This window comes from Colobus angolensis, unplaced genomic scaffold (assembly GCF_000951035.1).
Source record: "Colobus angolensis palliatus isolate OR3802 unplaced genomic scaffold, Cang.pa_1.0 Scaffold300, whole genome shotgun sequence".
NCBI lineage: Eukaryota > Metazoa > Chordata > Mammalia > Primates > Cercopithecidae > Colobus > Colobus angolensis.
The window spans coordinates 1,993,462-2,012,501 of NW_012116267.1; the positions used below are offsets into that span (position 1 = coordinate 1,993,462).

The 19,040-nt window shown below is 44.5% G+C and overlaps 1 protein-coding gene across 1 annotated transcript; it reads left to right on the forward strand.

The window, feature by feature from the left end:
* The first annotated feature begins 4,121 nt into the window (after nt 1–4,121).
* RCAN1 (regulator of calcineurin 1) lies at nt 4,122–14,537 on the forward strand. Its single transcript, XM_011950028.1, is given in 8 exon segments — nt 4,122–4,309; nt 5,362–5,627; nt 5,629–5,721; nt 5,723–5,853; nt 5,855–5,873; nt 7,241–7,414; nt 9,308–9,467; nt 12,769–14,537. Coding segments are annotated over 7 exon segments (921 nt in total). The 5' UTR covers nt 4,122–4,309; nt 5,362–5,456; the 3' UTR covers nt 12,942–14,537.
* Nucleotides 14,538–19,040: the final 4,503 nt, after the last annotated feature.

Genomic DNA, 19,040 nt, shown 5'->3' on the forward strand with positions numbered 1-19,040 from the left:
TGTTTTTGTTTTTTTGTATGGTAACTTAGCCTGGGGAACAATGCTGCACATTCTATAGGGAACGGTTACACATATGAAGTAACAGTAAAACTATTTTACCACTTTGGGAGGTCGAGGCATGTGGATCACGAGGTCAGGAGTTCGAGACCAGCTTGACCAACATGGTGAAACCCCGTCTCTACTAAAAATACAAAAATTAGCTGGGCATGATGGCAGATGCTGCTAATTCCAACTACTTGGGAGACTGAGGCAGGAGAATGACTTGAACTCAGGAGGCAGAGGTTGCAGTGAGCCGAGATCACGCCACTGCACTCCAGCCTGGGTGACAAGAGCAAAACAGTCTCAAAAAAAAAAACTATTTCACTATTGTAGAAGCAGAAAACTGAAATAAAATGTAATTGTTGTCATTTTCATTCACAAGACAGCCTTTGCAAGTTGCCTCATTTTTTGCTCAGTGTTGGAAGTCAAAACTCAGTTTCTGTCTTTGGTCAGTTCATGTTGTAGACAGCTTCACAGGGGGCACATTCTTGGTGCAGTTGTCAGCTCCTAGAGTTAATAATGGATGTGCTGAAGTCATCCTAATGATGCTTTCAGAATGCTGTAATGGGAATGATGGAATTCATCATAAACCTTAATTTTTCCTCACTGAAAATAGAAACTTCCTAATGGAAACATGCTCTAACTGTTTGGAGCCAGAGGAGGCAAATGCAGGTTAAAGAGACTTATTTAGGATTTTTATGGTGTGAATGGAAGAAATGCAAAGCATCTAAAGCTTTGAGTTGACTAAAACATTCATTTACTTTAACTTCTGGGTTCAGTTTTATCATGTTGAGTGCAGTTTTTAGAATGCTTCTCAAGAGCTCTAATGAGACTGTATTAGTGCGTTTTCACGCCGCTGATAAAGACATAGCCAAAACTGGGAAGAAAACGAGGTTTAATTGGACTTACAGTTCCACATGGCTGGGGAGGCCTCAGAATCATGGCAGAAGGTGAAAGACACTTCTTACATGGTGGCAGCAAGGGAAAATGATGAGAAAGCAAAAGTGAAAACCCCTGATAAACCCACCAGCTCTCATGAGACTTATTCACTATCACGAGAATAGCACAGGAAAGGCTGCCCCACCCCCCATGTTTCAATTACCTCCCCCTGGATCCCTCCCACAACACGAAGGAATTCTGGGAGATACAATTCAAGTTGAGATTTTGGTGGGGACACAGCCAAAACGTATCAGAGGTCTTGCTGTAGGCACTGCTTTCTTCAGATCACTCACATTCAACCAGCAAGCAAGAATGAGGAATATACTTGCCTCCAAAACCACAAGGAATATACAAGTAGGAAAGTCAGCTTTTTAAATACTTGCTTTGGATCCATTTTTATTCTCACTGGGGAGAATCACTATTTATAAAGTAAATTCATTTGCTTAGGACCTTTAGAAATCCAAGTTCACATATAATAGACATGCAGTCAAAGACAGCCTTTCTTAGCAAGAATTGTCAGATGAGCAGATGAGGAGGCATTGACATGAGCATAAGGCAGTCTTACCTATGGGTACAGGGACAGGTGTCCCAGGAAACCCTGTGCTTTGCCCTATTGGCCAGCCAGAGTGTCCAAGTGCCACTGAGGATTCCTGCTACTCAACAAGACGCACTTTGGAAACTCAAATCTGCTCCATACCTCTTACATTTTAGCCAAGGAAAACCAAGGTGGCACATCCTAAGTGCCCTCCCCCTGTTCCAGGGCTCTGGTACAATTTGTGAACCAGTGTTTGTTTGTTTGTTTGTTTGTTTGCCAGAGAACATGCATTCCAGCCTCCCTACAAAATGCCAGCCACCATTTTGACCAGCTCTTACTCCTGATCTAAAAATAGAAATGCTCAAATTTACTAAATTCAATTCAGGTAGATAGAACCGATCAATTCAAAGGCAGATACAGAATTACGTGTTTGGGGGCAATCTAGTGAAAGATTTATCATTTCTATGAGCAAAGACAGTTGAACAATCTTCAAATACCTCACTGTTCTTTTTTTTTTTTCCATCCATATAACAAAATCAAAATTGCAAATTTGAGTGAGCCCATACTGTTGTCTCAGATGAACAGAGATGTTTGAGATTTGCTCACAAAATTGAGCTGGAACTTTGTGTTGTGATTTTAAAGGAAAAAGGAAGACAGTGAAATTAGTCTCTTGTGTCTAAATTAGCCTCTTCTGTCTCTTCTGATTGCCTTTTAATGAAATTTGCCCAGGTGCATGCCAGGAGAAGAGAAAAGGGGGAGGCAAGAGTTGGAGATGGGGAGGGAACATCAGAGAAGTTCCAAGCCCCTCGAGAGGAGTGGAATGCAGGACTGTGTCTGCTGCCCCTACCTCTGTTTCCCCTTAGCCTCTCCTGCCCACCACCACAATCTTCATGTGCCCGCTGGACAGACAAAGGCTCCCTGTACTGAAAATGCAGCACTGCAAGCACACACGCTCCCTCTCGAAGCCTCCTCCAAGATGACCACTTCCCCTTGGTGTTTGATGCATGTTGCACTGTTCAGTATTCTACACTTTTTTGGAATACATGCCTTTATGTCTTTTCAGGTTGGGTGTTATGGGTAATTTGGCAAAGCAGACACCGTAACTGGTTTCTTACATAACTCTACAGTTGGCAGCAAGGCACAGTGCATTGAAATTAAGCAACATTCACTCATCCAAGAGGACTTTGCTTTTCCTTTTTTGGAAGGCTAAATGCCCTCCTTTATTTTTTCCTCTTGCATGTATTTTAAATTATTGGCTGACTTTAATGATTCTTTGAGGTTAATTTTTAAATGTGAATGGCAGTATTCCATTTAACTTCTGGAAGCTTGAGAGCTATCCCTGTGTGCCCCTAAATTAGAGAAAGCTTAAATAACTTGAGTGCTTTTAGGTGATAACAAAATTGGAGAGAGTGAGAAGAACGTAGGACTCAGGCTGCCTTAGGGATCTAAACTGGTAAAATACTTAGAAGATTCAAGAGTTGCAACCTTTTGAAAGAACTAGAGTCAGTCTTGCATCCCAGTGCACTTCTCCAAACCAGGCATCTTCCCTGCATCTTCCCTTTCAATTATAGTGTACATTCTTTCCATTTCTTCTTCCTTTCCTTTTTCTTTTAACGTTTAGTTTATGAGTCTTTAAGCAGGACCTTTTAACCCATTTATGCCTAGTGTTCCATTATTGGAACACTAAGCATGTGAGAGTTATTTATATCCTACTGCTCAAGGTCATCACCAAGGTCTGATGGCAAAAATTCAAAAAATTGCAACCTCTGGCATAAATGGGTTAATGCTTCTTTGCTCAGTTTCAAAGGCTAGATTCTCTAAAGTGTTTTTGTATCCTTTGCCGGAATTCAGTAGTGCTTTGAAAATGATCAAAGTGTTGCATATTCCTAGTTCTCAAATTATAATAATAAAGTTTTCAAATGAAAATCCTAGGAGTGTTTTAGGTTCTCTTTGCTCCATTCCACTGTGGGATACAAGTAGAAATTGGGACATTCATCCAATAAAATATCATTGGAAAAAAAAATTTAACTACATTTCAAAATGATTCCTCTTTTTTTCCTTTAAAATTTTTATTGACCGAGACAGATTTCAAAATGTTTTCTCTAATACCCCAAAGTGAAACTTTGATTGAGGTTTTCAGGAAATTCCAGGGATCAAGTATGTCACCCGGACTTTGGTTTCCAGGTTTCCCAAAGCCTTGAAATTTCCCTACAGTCTAATTGCTGTTTACTGCCACAGACCTCCATCCTTTTTCTTTTGTAACATTTTCCATCTTAAGAAGGGTCGTCCCATTCGGCCGAGGAGCGTGTTGTCTGAGTAGCTGAATGGAATTACTACCAGTGGAAACTATGCTGCAAGAGGGGTTGATAAAGCAGCTGCGAAGCAAACCTCAGCTGTTTTTTCCATTCTCCCCAAGCAAAGTTAATTAGCATAGGGAAAATGACTAAGGTGTTGACGTCACCTCTTTCCAGTAGAAACTTACACTTTGTCCCTGTCTGCCTGCAAGCATGCAGGACTTGACTCAGGAATTTGCTGTCCAAACAGGATGCTGTGGAAGCTGCGCTTTTTTTTTTTCTCCCAGGGAGTGGGGGCTGGTCCTCACTGCTTTATAAGCACCGGCTCAAGAAGGAACCTACAGCCTCTTGGAAAGGAATCTCACTAGGGGCTTGACTGCGTGGGTCCCTAGCGCTTTCACTGTAAGAAAGCAAGATGCATTTTAGAAACTTTAACTACAGTTTTAGCTCCCTGATTGCCTGTGTGGCAAACAGTGATATCTTCAGCGAAAGTGAAACCAGGGTAAGGCTTCTAATGTAACGTGATTTTCTTTAGTTTTCAAAGCATTATGCTAATTGGCACTACTAACTGAAATACTTGGGGGAATGTGGCTCTCTTGTGGGTTTGGGGGTTTTGAAAGAAATCCAAAGTCTTTTGAGCCTTGAAAATCAAAAGCTGTTGCCTGAGGAATTAACTGAGGAAGGAATTTCTAAAGATCTCAATATTTGACAACATCCAGGTCCTTGAACCAACTAACTAGGAAGGTGAGAGCTGGGCATCGTGTGTTTTTCATTCTGTGTATGTTATAAGTGAACTTTTCAGAAACTGGCCTCTTCTGATGGTGAATAGTGTTTTACTTTTACAGCCAGCGTTGCGAATAATTTTGTATCGTCTTAGGAAATAAATGTTATAAAGATATTTGTATGTTTGTAGTAATTACAAGGGCCTGGCCTCAAGCTCCCAGATTTCTCTAATGAGAGAAAATGCAGCCAGAGCAAATAATAAAACTGGAGAAATTAAGTGTGAGATCAGTGTGCCTCCTGGGCAGCAGCTCTCTTTGATAGGGATTAATATATTTTAATCAGTACACTTTTCTTCTTCATTTGACTAAAATGTTAAGTTTTTTCATCAGCAGCTACCCAGCTATCTAATTGAACTTTAATAATATCGTATAGGAGTGAATCCTGTATGTTCTATTTGAGAGGTGGTATTTGTGCATGGTGGTGTTATATGCTTTATACCCAAAGCCATATTGGGACATGCGAAGGTTTCTTTTTTAAAATCAAATGTAAGTCCGTAATTGTATATAATGCTTATGATCTGGCACCGTAGTGTTTGGACTAGATCGCAGAGCACATTCTATGTTTTTAAAGTCCTACAAAGTGAGTGCACTTAGCATTAACCTTATGTGAGTAAAATCACTGTTTTTTTAAAATGAAATAGAGATGCCATCCAAAAGCTATAATAACTGGATATCAGTTATTGGAACAAATAAGATTCATTTATAAGAGAATGGCATCATAGTAATCTAGATTTTAAAGATAATGTGCGTTCTCTTTTGTTCTGGTCCTAAGCCCTGAACCTGTATTCTAAAATATTCTTCAAAGTCATCTCTCCCAAATTCTGAATCATAACTTCAAAACTAAACAGTGGGTCACAGTGCCTGTTGATGAGGTCATACAAAATTCCAAATGTACGAAGACACAGTTTTGCCAGAAACTTGCCGGTGCTCAAGAGAGGTGGGGAAAAGAGTGAGAGGCGGCCAGATGAATGCGTTCCTTCGCACGTGCCTCTGCAGGATCCCTTGTGGGAAAGTCTCAGAAATGTTCATAAACTGAAGAAAAAGCCAGGGAATGCAAGGAGAGCAAGGTCGTAGGTTGTTCCGACTGCCCCTTAACGACCTGCCTGGCAGGGACCGGCTACCCTGTTCCTTCCTACCCGCAGCCCCAGCCCCAAGTGGAGCAGGCACCATCCACCCATGCCTCCCTGCGCTTGCCAGCAGTGAACATTCCTGAAGACACTCTCCTCTCTTATCCCGAATTCTCGCTCCCGCTGCAGAAACACTGCCTTCCATAGGTTCTCCAAGGTCCTCAGTGAGCTCTGCTCGCGCTGCCTACCATCCACGCCCCGTGCCGTCGCCTTCCTCCTGGCCAGCCCCTTCTACCTTTCACACAGGCTGCCACAAACTGTCCTAAGTGTTTTTGCCTGGTAAAAAGATTCACAGAACCCGGCGACTGGAAGCCCATTTGGAGCTTTGACTGTCCACCAGTTAAACTCCCTCTCCGAGGAGTTGCAGTGGCCCCCAGCTGCCCCCACTGACATCCACACTCCAGGACCCAGCCCAGGGGGCTCTCCCCTGAGCAACCTAAGCTTGGAATCCCCCACCTTGGGCTTTGCATTCTAAGATCTCCTGACATCTCCTAATTCTCACTAGCCCTGTGGCACCAGAGCGAGGTGTGCATAGACATGAAAGCCAGGATGCAGAAAACAGTCCATTTGCAGAACATTAATTTTTAAACCAGTATCATTTTAGAGAGTTAAAAAGTAACAGTCTTGAGATAAAAGCGATCGTGGAAATTTTTAAAAACTACTGATTCTGAGAAATGCAAAACTTTCTTTCAACTTTGTTATTTTTCAAGTATTTCTTTTTTTCTAATTAGCTGCAGTGTTTTTAAGCCTTAAAGAAATACTTCATATATACAACATTGCCCTGAGCTGAATGGCGGGGTTGGAGTTGGCTAGCGGGGAAAGGCTGTAGGACAGAGAAATATAGAGGGGCAAGCGGGGGAAGGTCATAGCACACAGAAACATTGGGAACATTACCAAACTGTACCTCCCTGGAAAATGCTCATTCTGCTTTTTTAAAAAGTTTGTTAGCATAGTAGTGTCTACGTATTGGCAACTGTTCTGCTGATTAGATGAATGTAGTAAATCATACCTTCTTACCTTCTTGTAAAATATCTGCATTAGGACTAAAAGGCCATAGTCCCCTAAGAGGGGAAAGGCTTTTCTCTAAGAAGTTAGGAGTTCTTGAAAGGATTGATGATCCACTTCCTCAGTAAGAAATGTATTGAGGAGACCAGGCACAGTGGCTCACGCCTGTCCCAGCACTTTGGGAGGCCGAGGCGGGCGGATCACCTGAGGTCAGGAGTTCGAGACCAGCTTGGCCAACATGACAAAACCCTGTCTCTACTAAAAATACAAAAATTAGCCAGGTGTGCTGGCAGGCACCTGTAACCCCAGCTACTCTGGAGGCTGAGGCAGGAGAATCACCTGAACCTGGGAGGCAGAGGTTGCAGTGAGCCAAGATTGTGCCACTGCACTCCAGCCTGGGTGACACAGCAAGATTCTGTCTCAAAAAAAAAAAAAAAAAAAAAATGTAATGACATCATCTAGTCAAGGGTCATATGCAGGTAAATTTCAACTCCTTTTACTTTTATTGTTATTTTTCAGGCCAAATTTGAGTCCCTCTTTAGGACGTATGACAAGGATATCACCTTTCAGTATTTTAAGAGCTTCAAACGAGTCAGAATAAACTTCAGCAACCCCTTCTCCGCAGCAGATGCCAGGCTCCAGCTGCATAAGACTGAGTTTCTGGGAAAGGAAATGAAGTTATATTTTGCTCAGGTGAGTTGGGTTCGTTGCTATGCATGCTTCTCCCTCCTCCCTCACTCCCTTTTATAAAGCATCTTGTATGTCACTTATGTTGTATGCTGACCGGAAACTCTAAGACTTTATCTTAGATGAACAGAAAGGCAAAATTCCTAATCGAAATGTTCAGTGCCTCACTTGTTTTAAGAAGATATCAAGGTGCATTTGAAAGCAATGTTAGAAATCGCCCCTGACATTCCTGGGTTGATAATGATGGGGGAAAGAAAGCCTTCCCTGTTCACTGGGGAGCTTGCAGGGTGCAGCAGGGTAGGCGTGGCTACGCAAATACCCTAAGATTTGCGCAGCAGGTTTCCATGGATTTGCTCCAGGGTTGGAGCTAACGACCCACTCCAGACTGAGCAGATCAGAGTGGTTCCCAGCTCATGTGGTGCTGGGGGCACTCAGCAGAGAAAGAGGAGTCTGCAGAAGATGCCTGCAAATCAGCCCAGGACTGCTAGGTCTGGCTTGAAAGGAAAATAGGGGATAACCAGACTGGGCGCAGATGCTAAGAAACCCTCCAGTTGGCAAGGTTCCCAGCCCCAGGGTACCCACAGTAGGGAGAGGGGTAGCTGGGGTTGGGCTTGCTTTTTCTCCTGCCCACTACCATTTTGACCCTCCTCTGGGGCACTTAGGACAGGTGACCCACCTTCAAGGCAGCTCCCAGAGTTCCATCTGATATCCTTAGGGGCTGACAGATTGTCAGGGAAGAGGAAAGGAGCTTCTAGAATGCGGCTCCTCGGTAAAGCGAGGCTCCCTCAGGCTCTGAGCAACCCCCTGCCCCCACACACACACAAACACACACACACACACACACACCTTGCTGGGATGGGAGAGGACCCTGTCCAAAGGCTTCCCACAGAGGGAGGAAGCTCATCTGACTCCATGCCAGAGAGTCAGTGTCTTTTCTTCCCCAAAGTGAGGATAGGGAACTTGCTGGGCCCTTCAAGTATAAATAAAGCATTTGGGATCCCCGCTGCACCCGCGACCTTTCTGCCCTGGGAGGCATAGGCCGAGCTTTGACCTTGGGTGCCTAGGGCTTCCTCTGTGAGTACACTCCTTTCTGCACTGGATGAGATTTTATGCAAATAATTACTTATTACCCCTCTGACCTTTTCTGATTGTAAAACAATGCATATTCGTTGTGAAAAGTTGGGGAGGGCAATCTGGAAGTACAGAGAAAACCTACACTGCACAGCTTGTGATATATGTAAGAGCTCTCTGGACAGCCCTCTCATCACTGGTCAGCATTTCTAAAACCAAACTAGGATCATAAGTTATTGTTCCTTATTGTTATTTTTTAAAGTCTTCTGGGAGGTGGCTTTTTTGTTTGTTTGTTTCTGGCATCTGATCTGGAGTCCCCGGGAGGGAGTCACAGGGCCGCTGCTGGGTGGGGAACCCTAGGGGCAGGTGGAGCCCTGGCTCCCTGTCCCTGAGAAGCTGTGTCCTCTCAGAACTGTCGCTTAGGCTTTGGACTTTCAGAGTGTGCCTCTGTGGTGTGAGGAGGGGGGAGAAATTGATTCCAAGAGCCCTCCTGACCTCAGTGACAGTGACTTTAATTTTCCATGTATACTAAAGTCACCTCTGCTGATCTTCTGTCCATTTAGGTCAAGGGTAATTATTTGCAGTCCCTGTGCCTGTGACTTCCACAGCCCTGGGAGGGGGCTGTCATCCTGTCTGCGCCATAAGCAGAGTTCAGATGTCCTTTTGCCCTCCCCGTTACAGACCGTCTTACAATTGGTCCTGGAATCGCACCTGTCCTAACGCCTGGACATTGACCCACCCATCTCCTGGAGGCAATAGTTAGGTGCTATTGCCTCACTGCAGTTCTTCCCTGGCAACAACTGACCTGTGCTTATTTTCTCCCCTCAGACCTTACACATAGGAAGCTCACACCTGGCTCCACCAAATCCAGACAAGCAGTTTCTGATCTCCCCTCCCGCCTCTCCGCCGGTGGGATGGAAACAAGTGGAAGATGCGACCCCAGTCATAAACTATGATCTCTTATATGCCATCTCCAAGCTGGGGCCAGGTGAGCAGGGCCCTCGGGTGGGAGGGAGGCAGGGGGAGACACAGCTGCTCCCCTGCACTGGGGAGCAGTACCCCCACTACCCCGTAGCTCTCATGAGCCCAAACAGGCGTGTTTTGTGAGCTGCTCTGTATTCTTCTGCACCACGGTCCCTTGTGCTGGGAGCATGCCTGCCTCTTGGCGCCACCTGCAATGTTAGACAATGATCGTGGGGACCCTGCATCACGCCCCCCCCAACCCCCCACAGTGTCCCAGGAATCCATTCTTGTGTCCACTGAGCACAGCCTGCATGGGAGACCTGAGCCCCGGCCCCAGGTCCTGTCGCTCCAGATAGGGATAAGTGATTGGACTTTGGAAAGGGAAAATCGATGCCCCCTTTAAGAAATGTTATTTTTAATCAAGGTAAATTCACCCTTTCCTGTGATTCTCATCTGACCTTCTTAAAGGAAAAGGGAAGAAGAACCATAGGCCATGGTGAGGGAAGGGCCGCGGCCAGGCTGCCCTACCCCAGGGCCGGTGGGCTGGTCCCCTACAGGGCTTGCCAAAGAAAGAGGAGGTTCCTGTCCTCTGGAGGGACAAAAGTGTGGGCACTGCGGGGAGGGGGTAGGTTCCTCAGGCTCTTTGTCTAAAATGTGGGCCTTACCTGGTGGACTTGCAAGCAGTAGATGAGATCATCGAGTGAAAGGCGCTTCAATCAGCGTCTGGCTCACAGTGTTCAATGCAGGTTTTTTGAAAACCATAAAATGTTGGTGGTTCCTGTCCTGTCCACTAGGGTTTGGTTGAGGAGGTAGGTGTGAGGGAGAGTCCTGGGGTGAAGAGGTTTGAGCCTTCTCCTGCTCTGTCCGTGGAGCAAGTCTAATAAATGCTGAGACCATCAGCTCCTCGTTTCTCCTTGACCAGCAATCTGATGTTCCCTTGGGTTGAGGGTTTTGTTTTCTTGGACCATCAGCAGTTTCATATTGAAAAGATTACATTTCTGAAAACATTGCCCAAACGGAAATTCCCTCTGTGGGATGAAACAAGAGTCACATTACTTACTGCTAATTGTGGCGTGAAGGTCAAGATCAGAAATGGCCATTCTGAGGAAGTGTCTGCCCCCCCTACAGCAGCTCCTGGCCAGGGGCATGAGTATTGGCTGAGGGTGTGGAGTCTTCCCCTAGGTTAGGGATGGGAGGAAACAGGGTCTCCACTTGCAAAGAGGTATCAACGGTTCCAGAGGCAAATGCTGTTAATAAAAATTCTTCATACTCCAGAATCTACCACTTCCTTCACCGAGGGCTTATTGGAGAAGGCTTGTTAGGAAATAGATGTAATAAAATCAGTTTGTCCTTGGTTCACTTAATAGTGAGCTTGAGTGAGATTTCATATTTCACCTGTGCTTTTCAACCAACGGGATTGCGGAGATTTTGCAAATTATGGTCCTAAACCCTGAGCTTTCTGGATTTTGGCTGATTAGTAGATAGATAAGAGACTTGCAAAGAGATAGATTTGTAAGAGGCTCTAACCAGCATTTTCAGCAATCCATCTGACCTCCCATGCCTGAATTCTGTCTCTCAGAGAGCTGAAGCTCCTTTACCTTTTTCAGTGCAGTTATAATAACATTTCAGTCCCATGTGTGATAGAGAAAAGACCACTACCTTCCTTGTAAGTAAAAGTATCTTCCAAGTTTAGAGGAATAACCAGTGTGGCTGGAGGTAGGAAGCTCTGCTGGGCCACTCTTGCCTGGTGGAAATCAGTCATGTGATGGGCACACAGTGGTTGGTGAGGTGCCTCCTCGCTTAGCCAAACTGCAAATAAATCCCAAGCACAGGCCAGGCCGGGTGGCTCACGCCTGTAATCCCAGCACTTTGGAAGGCTGAGACAGGCGGATCACGAGGTCAGGAGATCAAGACCATCCTGGCCAACATGGTGAAACCCTGTCTCTACTAAAAATACAAAAATTAGCTGAGTATGGTGTCATGCGCCTGTAGTCCCAGCTACTTGGGAGGCTGAGGCAGGAGAATCACTTGAACCTGGGAGGCGGAGGTTGCAGTGAGCCGAGATCTTGTCTGCACTGCAGCCTGGGCAACAGAGTGAGATTCTGTCTCAAAAAAAAAACAAAGAAAGAAAGAGAGAGAGAAAAAGAGAGAGAGAGAGAAGAAAAGAAAAGAAAAGAGAAAAGAAAAGAAAAGAAATCCCAAGCACAAAGCCCTGGAGGAAAACTCACCATGAGGCCACACCCTGTGGGTGTAGCAGGTTGAAGCAAACCTCCTGCCCCTATTTCAGATCCCTGCCCAGCATCACACCAGTAACAATGGAGCCTCAATTCTTAAACGTCTTTCTAGGTGACATGGGTTGGACAAGCATGTGGTGAGCCGGGTTCTCAGTGCCTCGGGCACTCACTTATGCTGTTAGCTCCATGAAGTCAATACCTTTACCATCTCCTTTACTGAGAAGGGAACTGAGGTGCACAGGGAAGCAGAATAAAGTGCCTATGAGCCCTGGGTACTAAGGAGCCAGGCTCAGAGCTGCCTTCACGAGCACCAGAGATGCACACTCTTCCTGTGGCCAGAGCGGCACCCCAACGGGAGGCCCCAGCCCCTTCATTCTACATTGCTGGGTTTTTCAGTTGCAGAAAGCTCACCCTACCCTTGCTGGATCGGAGTGGCCTGAAATTGGCCAACCTGGTAGAACTCAGGCTGACACAGAACAGCAGGGCACTCCTGGTGTTAGAAGCACTCCCAGGGATTAGAAGTTGTTCTAAGGAAAAGATGCCGAGGTCAAAAACGTTTCCAGGGCACCTGGCTCCGTGCAGCCACCCCTGCGCCTGCTGCAGGGCCTCCCATGACTCCCTTCCTGGGCGTGCACTGCGACCCTCAAACAGGAGCCCCACGAGGGAGGCCCAGGATTCTGTTTCCAAATGCGCTTCTTCATCCATCTTTTTCCTGAACCGAAGTTTCTCACATTCACACTTGAGGAAATGCTGACAGAAGGGGAGTTCTCTGGGTAGTCTAGATGTCTGGTGGACATGCGAAGTGTAACTAGAAAATGCGAAGTATAACTAGAAAAATTCCTTCTATACTTTTCATGTGCCTGGACTCCCAGAATGTTTGACTAAAAACAGAGCCACGCACAGTGGAAATATCTCTTTTTCTGAATGAGCTAGCAAAGAAATACAAACCCAAAATATATCTGGCTGTGTCTCTCAGCCCAATCGAATGGTCACGAGCAGCTGGCCCAGCAGAGCCCTGAATGCTCTTTTATGTTTGCCTTTTGACTCCCAAGGACTTGCCGGAGTGACCCTGCAGTTATTTTCTTTCCTTAGGGGAAAAGTATGAATTGCACGCAGCGACTGACACCACTCCCAGCGTGGTGGTCCACGTATGTGAGAGTGATCAAGAGAAGGAGGAAGAAGAGGAAATGGAAAGAATGAAGAGACCCAAGCCAAAAATTATCCAGACCAGGAGGCCAGAGTACACGCCGATCCACCTCAGCTGAACTGGCACGCGACGAGGACGCATTCCAAATCATACTCACGGGAGGAATCTTTTACTGTGGAGGTGGCTGGTCACGACTTCTTCAGAGGTGGCAGCCGAGATCGGGGTGGCAGAAATCCCAGTTCATGTTGCTCAGAAGAGAATCAAGGCCGTGTCCCCTTGTTCTAATGCTGCACACCAGTTACTGTTCATGGCACCCGGGAATGACTTGGGCCAATCACTGAGTTTGTGGTGATCGCACAAGGACATTTGGGACTGTCTTGAGAAAACCGATAATGATAGTGTTTTGTACTTGTTCTTTTCTGGTAGGTTCTGTCTGTGCCAAGGGCAGGTTGATCAGTGGGCTCAGGAGAGAGCTTCCTGTTTCTAAGCAGCCTGCAGGGCCCCTCTCTACTGGTAGGAAGAGGTACCACAGGAAGCCGCCTAGTGCAGAGAGGTTGTGAAAACAGCGGCAATGCAATGTGGAAATTGTAGCGTTTCCTTTCTTCCCTCATGTTCTCATGTTTGTGCATGTATTACTGATTTTCAAGACTAACCTCTGTTCGTATATAAAGTTAAACCATTGTCGTTTTACTTCTTTTGGGAAGCCAGGAAAGTGTTTGGAAAATGTATCACTTTTCCCAGATTCTCGGATTCTCGACTCTCTTTGCAACAGCACTCGCTTGCAGAACTCTCCTGGAATACATTCACTCGGCATCCTCAGCTGTGCAACGTGTAACTTGTGCTTTTGCAAAAGAAGTTGATCTGAAATTCCTCTGTAGAGTTTAGCTTATACAATTCACAGAATAGCAGTTTCACTGCCAACTTTTAGTGGGTGAGAAATTTTAGTTGAGGTGTTTGGGGTTGGACCTCAGTTTCTGTTATTTCTTTTATGTGGTGGTTTCTATACATGAATCATAGCCAAAAACTTTTTGGGAAACTGTTGGCTGAGATAGTTGGTTTTTTACCCCACTAAGACATCAAGACACACTTGTAAATAAAGCTGATAGCATATATTCATGCCCGTTGTACACTTGGGTGAAAAGTGTGGCGGTGGGAGACTAAGATATATTAACCTACCTGTGAATCGTATGTTGTAGAAAAAGCTGTTCCCATGTCTAACAGGACTTGAATTCAAAGCATGTCAAGTGGGTAGTAGATCTGTGGCGATATGAGAGGGATGCAGTGCCTTTCCCTGTTAATTCCTGATGGAATTGTTATACTAGGTTAACATTTGTAATTTTTTTCTAGTTGTCATGTGTATGTCTGGTAAATAGGGATTATATTTTGGCCTTACAATACCATAACAAAGTCTGTCATTTTGAAATACCTAATGCCAAGTAACAATGCATGCTTTGGCAATTTGGAAGATGGTTTTTTCTTTGAGAAGCCAATATGTTTGCATTAAATGCTTTGATTGTTCGTATCAAGAAATCGATTGAACGTTCTCAAACCCTGTTTACGATACTTGGTAAAAGGGAGCCTGTTTGGGAGAGACCATTGCATCGCTGTCCAAGTGTTTCTAGTTAAGTGCTTTTAAACTGGAGAGGCTAACCTCAAAATATTTTTTTTAACTGCATTCTATAATAAATGGGCACAGTATGCTCCTTACAGAAAAGTTGTTTGTCATTTTATTTCTAGAACAGATCTGTGAACCTTTTAAATGCTGCAGTTTAAAAGGCTTTTAAACCTTTTTAAACATTTTAAATTCAGGAGGACACATGCCTTTGTCAGTCTGAGCTTAGAAACTCCTGATTCTGTGCTGTGGTCCACAGAGGGTCCACCACACTAAGAATGCGTCACTTGCAAAAGAAGAAAATGGATAAAACTGAAATCAGAACTTTGAGTATTTCCTTTGTACAGGTAGATGCTACTATGATGAAACCCCTGTTCACCAGCACCTCCACAAAACAGTAATCGTTTTGGTCATTTGAAGAGCTTATTTTCTATTAGAAAAGATGTCCATGGAAGATACTAACTTATAAAAGCCAGTTCTCTTTGGAAGATACATCTGTAAGCCTTCTGTTTAATCTCTGGCAGCTTTTTCCCGGAAACTCTCCTTTCAGATGGTGGTGGCCTTCCTGGGAAGCCCACAAAGGCCTAAGTAACGCAGTGTTAATTTGCCAAAATCTAGGAAATGACATTAATCCTGACCAACATTAGCATTAGGTATTTATCTATGAAAATTCACATGCTACCTTTTTTTCCCTTTCTTGAGAACCATCATCCTGTCATTTCCAAGAGCATTTGCACATTTTCAAGCCATATATGTTCAAGGTTTAATCGTGCTGGAAAATCCACACTTCAATCAAGTTGGTCAAATCTGATTATTGGACAGATTCAGGCGTTGACCCCCCTAAGGACAGGCAGGAAATATTTCCAAATAGAGACTCTCAGCAGGTCCCCTTAGATAAAGGAGGGGAAAAGTCAGTGATCCCACTGCCAGTGAAGCCAGTAGACCTTAGAATTGAAACACAAGTCAAGGAACAGGCTCACTCAGGACAGCCTGTTTCTTTTGAATTGTTCTGTGGTAGCCTCAGCTGAAATTGTAAAACCAATAATGCATGAAGTTTCTGGTTCCCAGGCTGGTAGGCCTGAAAGTCGTTGAATCATGGATGTGTCTAGGACCCATGCATTGCTTTGTAGGAGAGGGGTTCAGTAAAATGTGAAACGACCGACATTGAACAGACAGAATCATGCAGGATGCACACGTGGCCATTGATTGAAAGTGTTTCTTCAATAGGCTTTGATAGAATATATTACTAATGTGATGGGAAACAGCTTAGGGCCATGCAAGAAAAGAAAGTCAGCCCCTGGAGACGAGTGGCTAAATCACAGCGAAGGGCAGTAGATGGAGAGGGGCCGAGCAATTCATGGAGCAATTCAGATGCAGGCTATAAACATTGATTTCAAGTCAGCAGGCATTTAGGATTCTACATTTCCAGAATATTGTGTGTGAATTGCTGCCCACGGGAGATTTGGGTTTTCAGAGAGCTTTAATTTTATGTGAAATGTACAGAACTCACTACAAAGTAAATCGATTTTCTCATACGTTAAATTGCAGGAGATTAAAAGCACTCTATGGGCATGTTATGACCAAAAGTCATAAAAAGCCGAAGTCTGTCACGCTTCACAGTGCCCGCAGAACCCGCAGAAAGTGTGCCTGGATACCATAGGTGCACATCCAGTAACAGTCACCCAAAGGTTAGCAACTCAGGTGGAAACCGCATACATAATTCCCCTAAAAATTCTTCAGGAAGAAGGTCCACTACGAGTAACAAGTACTCGTCCCTCCTGCTTCTCTGGCTTCTTGATTCTAAAGTAGAACATGGAGTAGAACATGGAGTAGAACATGGAGGAAACCTTTCAAGTATATCAGCAATCCTTAATTCACATCTGAAATTCTCACTCCGTGACTCACCAAAAGTTACATGGCAATCAGGTAGATGGATTTGCTTCTCACATACCTCATTTTCTTCCACAATCCTTCCCTGCTGTTCGTGAAATGTCATTTCAATCATAGCTATGTTTATGAAAGACGGAAGGAAATTATTCACAAGTGATTGAGGTACGCTGCCTGGGCCCACCGTTTCTCCTCCTTTCAGGATTCTGATGAGGGACTTGGTGACCCTTCTACGCAGCGAACGAGTGCCAAGTAGATGCAGTGGCCACTGCTCAAATCCCTCTTTCAAGAGTGTCAGGGCCTTCCTGGCTGACATTTGTACTTTGGCAGCACAGAATTTTCAGTGTTTTTAACTTACCATGTTATCTCTTTTCTCTGCCTAGAAAATTATCTCACTGTCCCAGCCCGGCCCTGCTAACCCCACAATGAGGCCCACGATGTTCAAATTACCAGCAGCTACCTCTGTGCCTAGCCACAGAACACGTTTTGAGGGGCTGATTTTCTTTCCTTGCATGGCCCTAAGCTGTTTCTCATCAGATTAGTCATATATTCTATCAAAACCCGTTGAAGAAACACTTTCAATCAGTGGCAAAGCGTGCATTCTGCACATTTCTGCCTGTTGAATGTCGGTCGTTTCACATTTTACTGAACGCCTCTCCTACAAAACAATGTGTGGGTCCTGGGCACATTCATGACGCAGTGACTTTCAAACCCATCAGCCTGGGAACCCAGAAACTTCGTGCATTATTGGTTTCACAATAAGTGTTATTGAAATGATTGACTCTTTAATATTTCTCCTGCAGGTGTCCATTAGGAATGTCTCTTCCCCCTGAGAATCGTTGCCAGCTACTCCTGCTGGGTCTCCCATCATGCCCCCTTCTTTTCCATTGTATGGCATATTTTCTTTTTTATCATAATTGTTAAATTGTTTGTCTTCCCTGTTGAAACATAATTTGGGTGGAAGTGGGATTCCTGGTAGCCAGTGGCTCATAGTAGACATTCAACATGCAAGTGGATTGGATAGATGGAAGGATAGATGGATAGATGGAAAGATAGACGGATGGATGGATGGATGGATGGATGGGGATTTGGGAGGAAGAGGAGTGAGCAGTCACCGAAAAGAATAGAAAAATAATGAGGCTTGTTCCCTCTCCCTAGTCAGAAGGGCCAGTAAGCAGCTTAGAGCTTTAATCCCACAAATTGTCAGGCAGCTGGTGCAAGAGCAGTGAAAGAGAGAGAGAGAGAGAGAGAGAGAGACACCCTGTGGTAGGTTACGGTCATCAGTGAGAAAGAAAAAAAAAAAACTTTGTTTCAAAACTCTCCTCAAAACAGATGATTGACTGGAGGGTGCAGCACAAAGGAACTTGTCAGGGTGATGGAGGCATTCTGTGTCTGGATAGAGCAATGCAGGAACCTGGGTAAAGACACAGTCATGGCAACAGCTGTATACATCTGTTGAAAACTCATCAAACTTATAATAATTAGAAAGGGTACATTTTGCTTCATGTAAAGTATACCTCAATTTGATTTTAAAATCAGGATAAAGGAAAAAAAACATTTATCCTGGATAATGGGCAGGAGTTGGGGAGAAGGTCTTTTTTTTTTTTTTTTTGAGACGGAGTCTTGCTCTGTCGCCCAGGCTGGAGTGCAGTGGCTGGATCTCAGCTCACTGCAAGCTCCGCCTCCCGGGTTTACGCCATTCTCCTGCCTCAGCCTCCCGAGTTGCTGGGACTACAGGCGCCCGCCACCTCACCCGGCTAGTTTTTTGTATTTTTAGTAGAGACGGGGTTTCACCGTGTTAGCCAGGATGGTCTCGATCTCCTGACCTCGTGATCCGCCCGTCTCGGCCTCCCAAAGTGCTGGGATTACAGGCTTGAGCCACCGCGCCCGGCCGGGAGAAGGTCTTAATTGTCATCATATCGTTTTTAAAACATTTTTCAAGTGTGTAATGCTTTGATGACATTCTTAAGACACATTATACAGCAAGGCAAAGCAGCATCCCAAATGAGAGAATGAACATTCTAATAAATATTTTCTGTAAGACACTGATATGTCTATGACTGTTTGCTAAATTTAAAAATCAACTTGGACCACATTTACTCCCTTAAAGTCTAATAGACGACTACTTTCTTATATGTTCAGAACCAATATGTTGCTACTTTAAGAACAGCATACATAGGTGTGGTCGACCCTCTGTGTCTGAGGCTTCTGCATCTGCGGATTCAACCAACCATGGACTGAAAATATTCCAAAAATAAAATAAAATTAATGAAACAACAATAAAAATAAATAAAAAATGCTGGGTAGCAACTACGTACAAAATATTTACATAGTATTAAGTGTTAGAAGTAATCAAGAGATTATTTAAATCACCATCTATGATTGGCTGATAGGCATAGGTTATGTGCAAATACTATGCCACTATATATAGAGGACTTGAACACTCACAAATTTTGGTATCTGCAGGGGATTCTGGAACCAAACCCCATGGATACCAAGAGATGACTATATATAAAATACTGAGAAAGGCATGGAGAGTGATTTTCAGGCCTCTACCTAAAGCCCTGAATATTAGAAATTACTGAATTTCTTCTCAAGAAGGAAATTACGCCATACACCAGTGTTGCCACACACCCAGAGAACAAGATGACCCGACGCCCCAGCCTGGTCATGCCACATGAGCTGAGCAGTGGGTGGGCCACTGAGCCAGTGATAGAA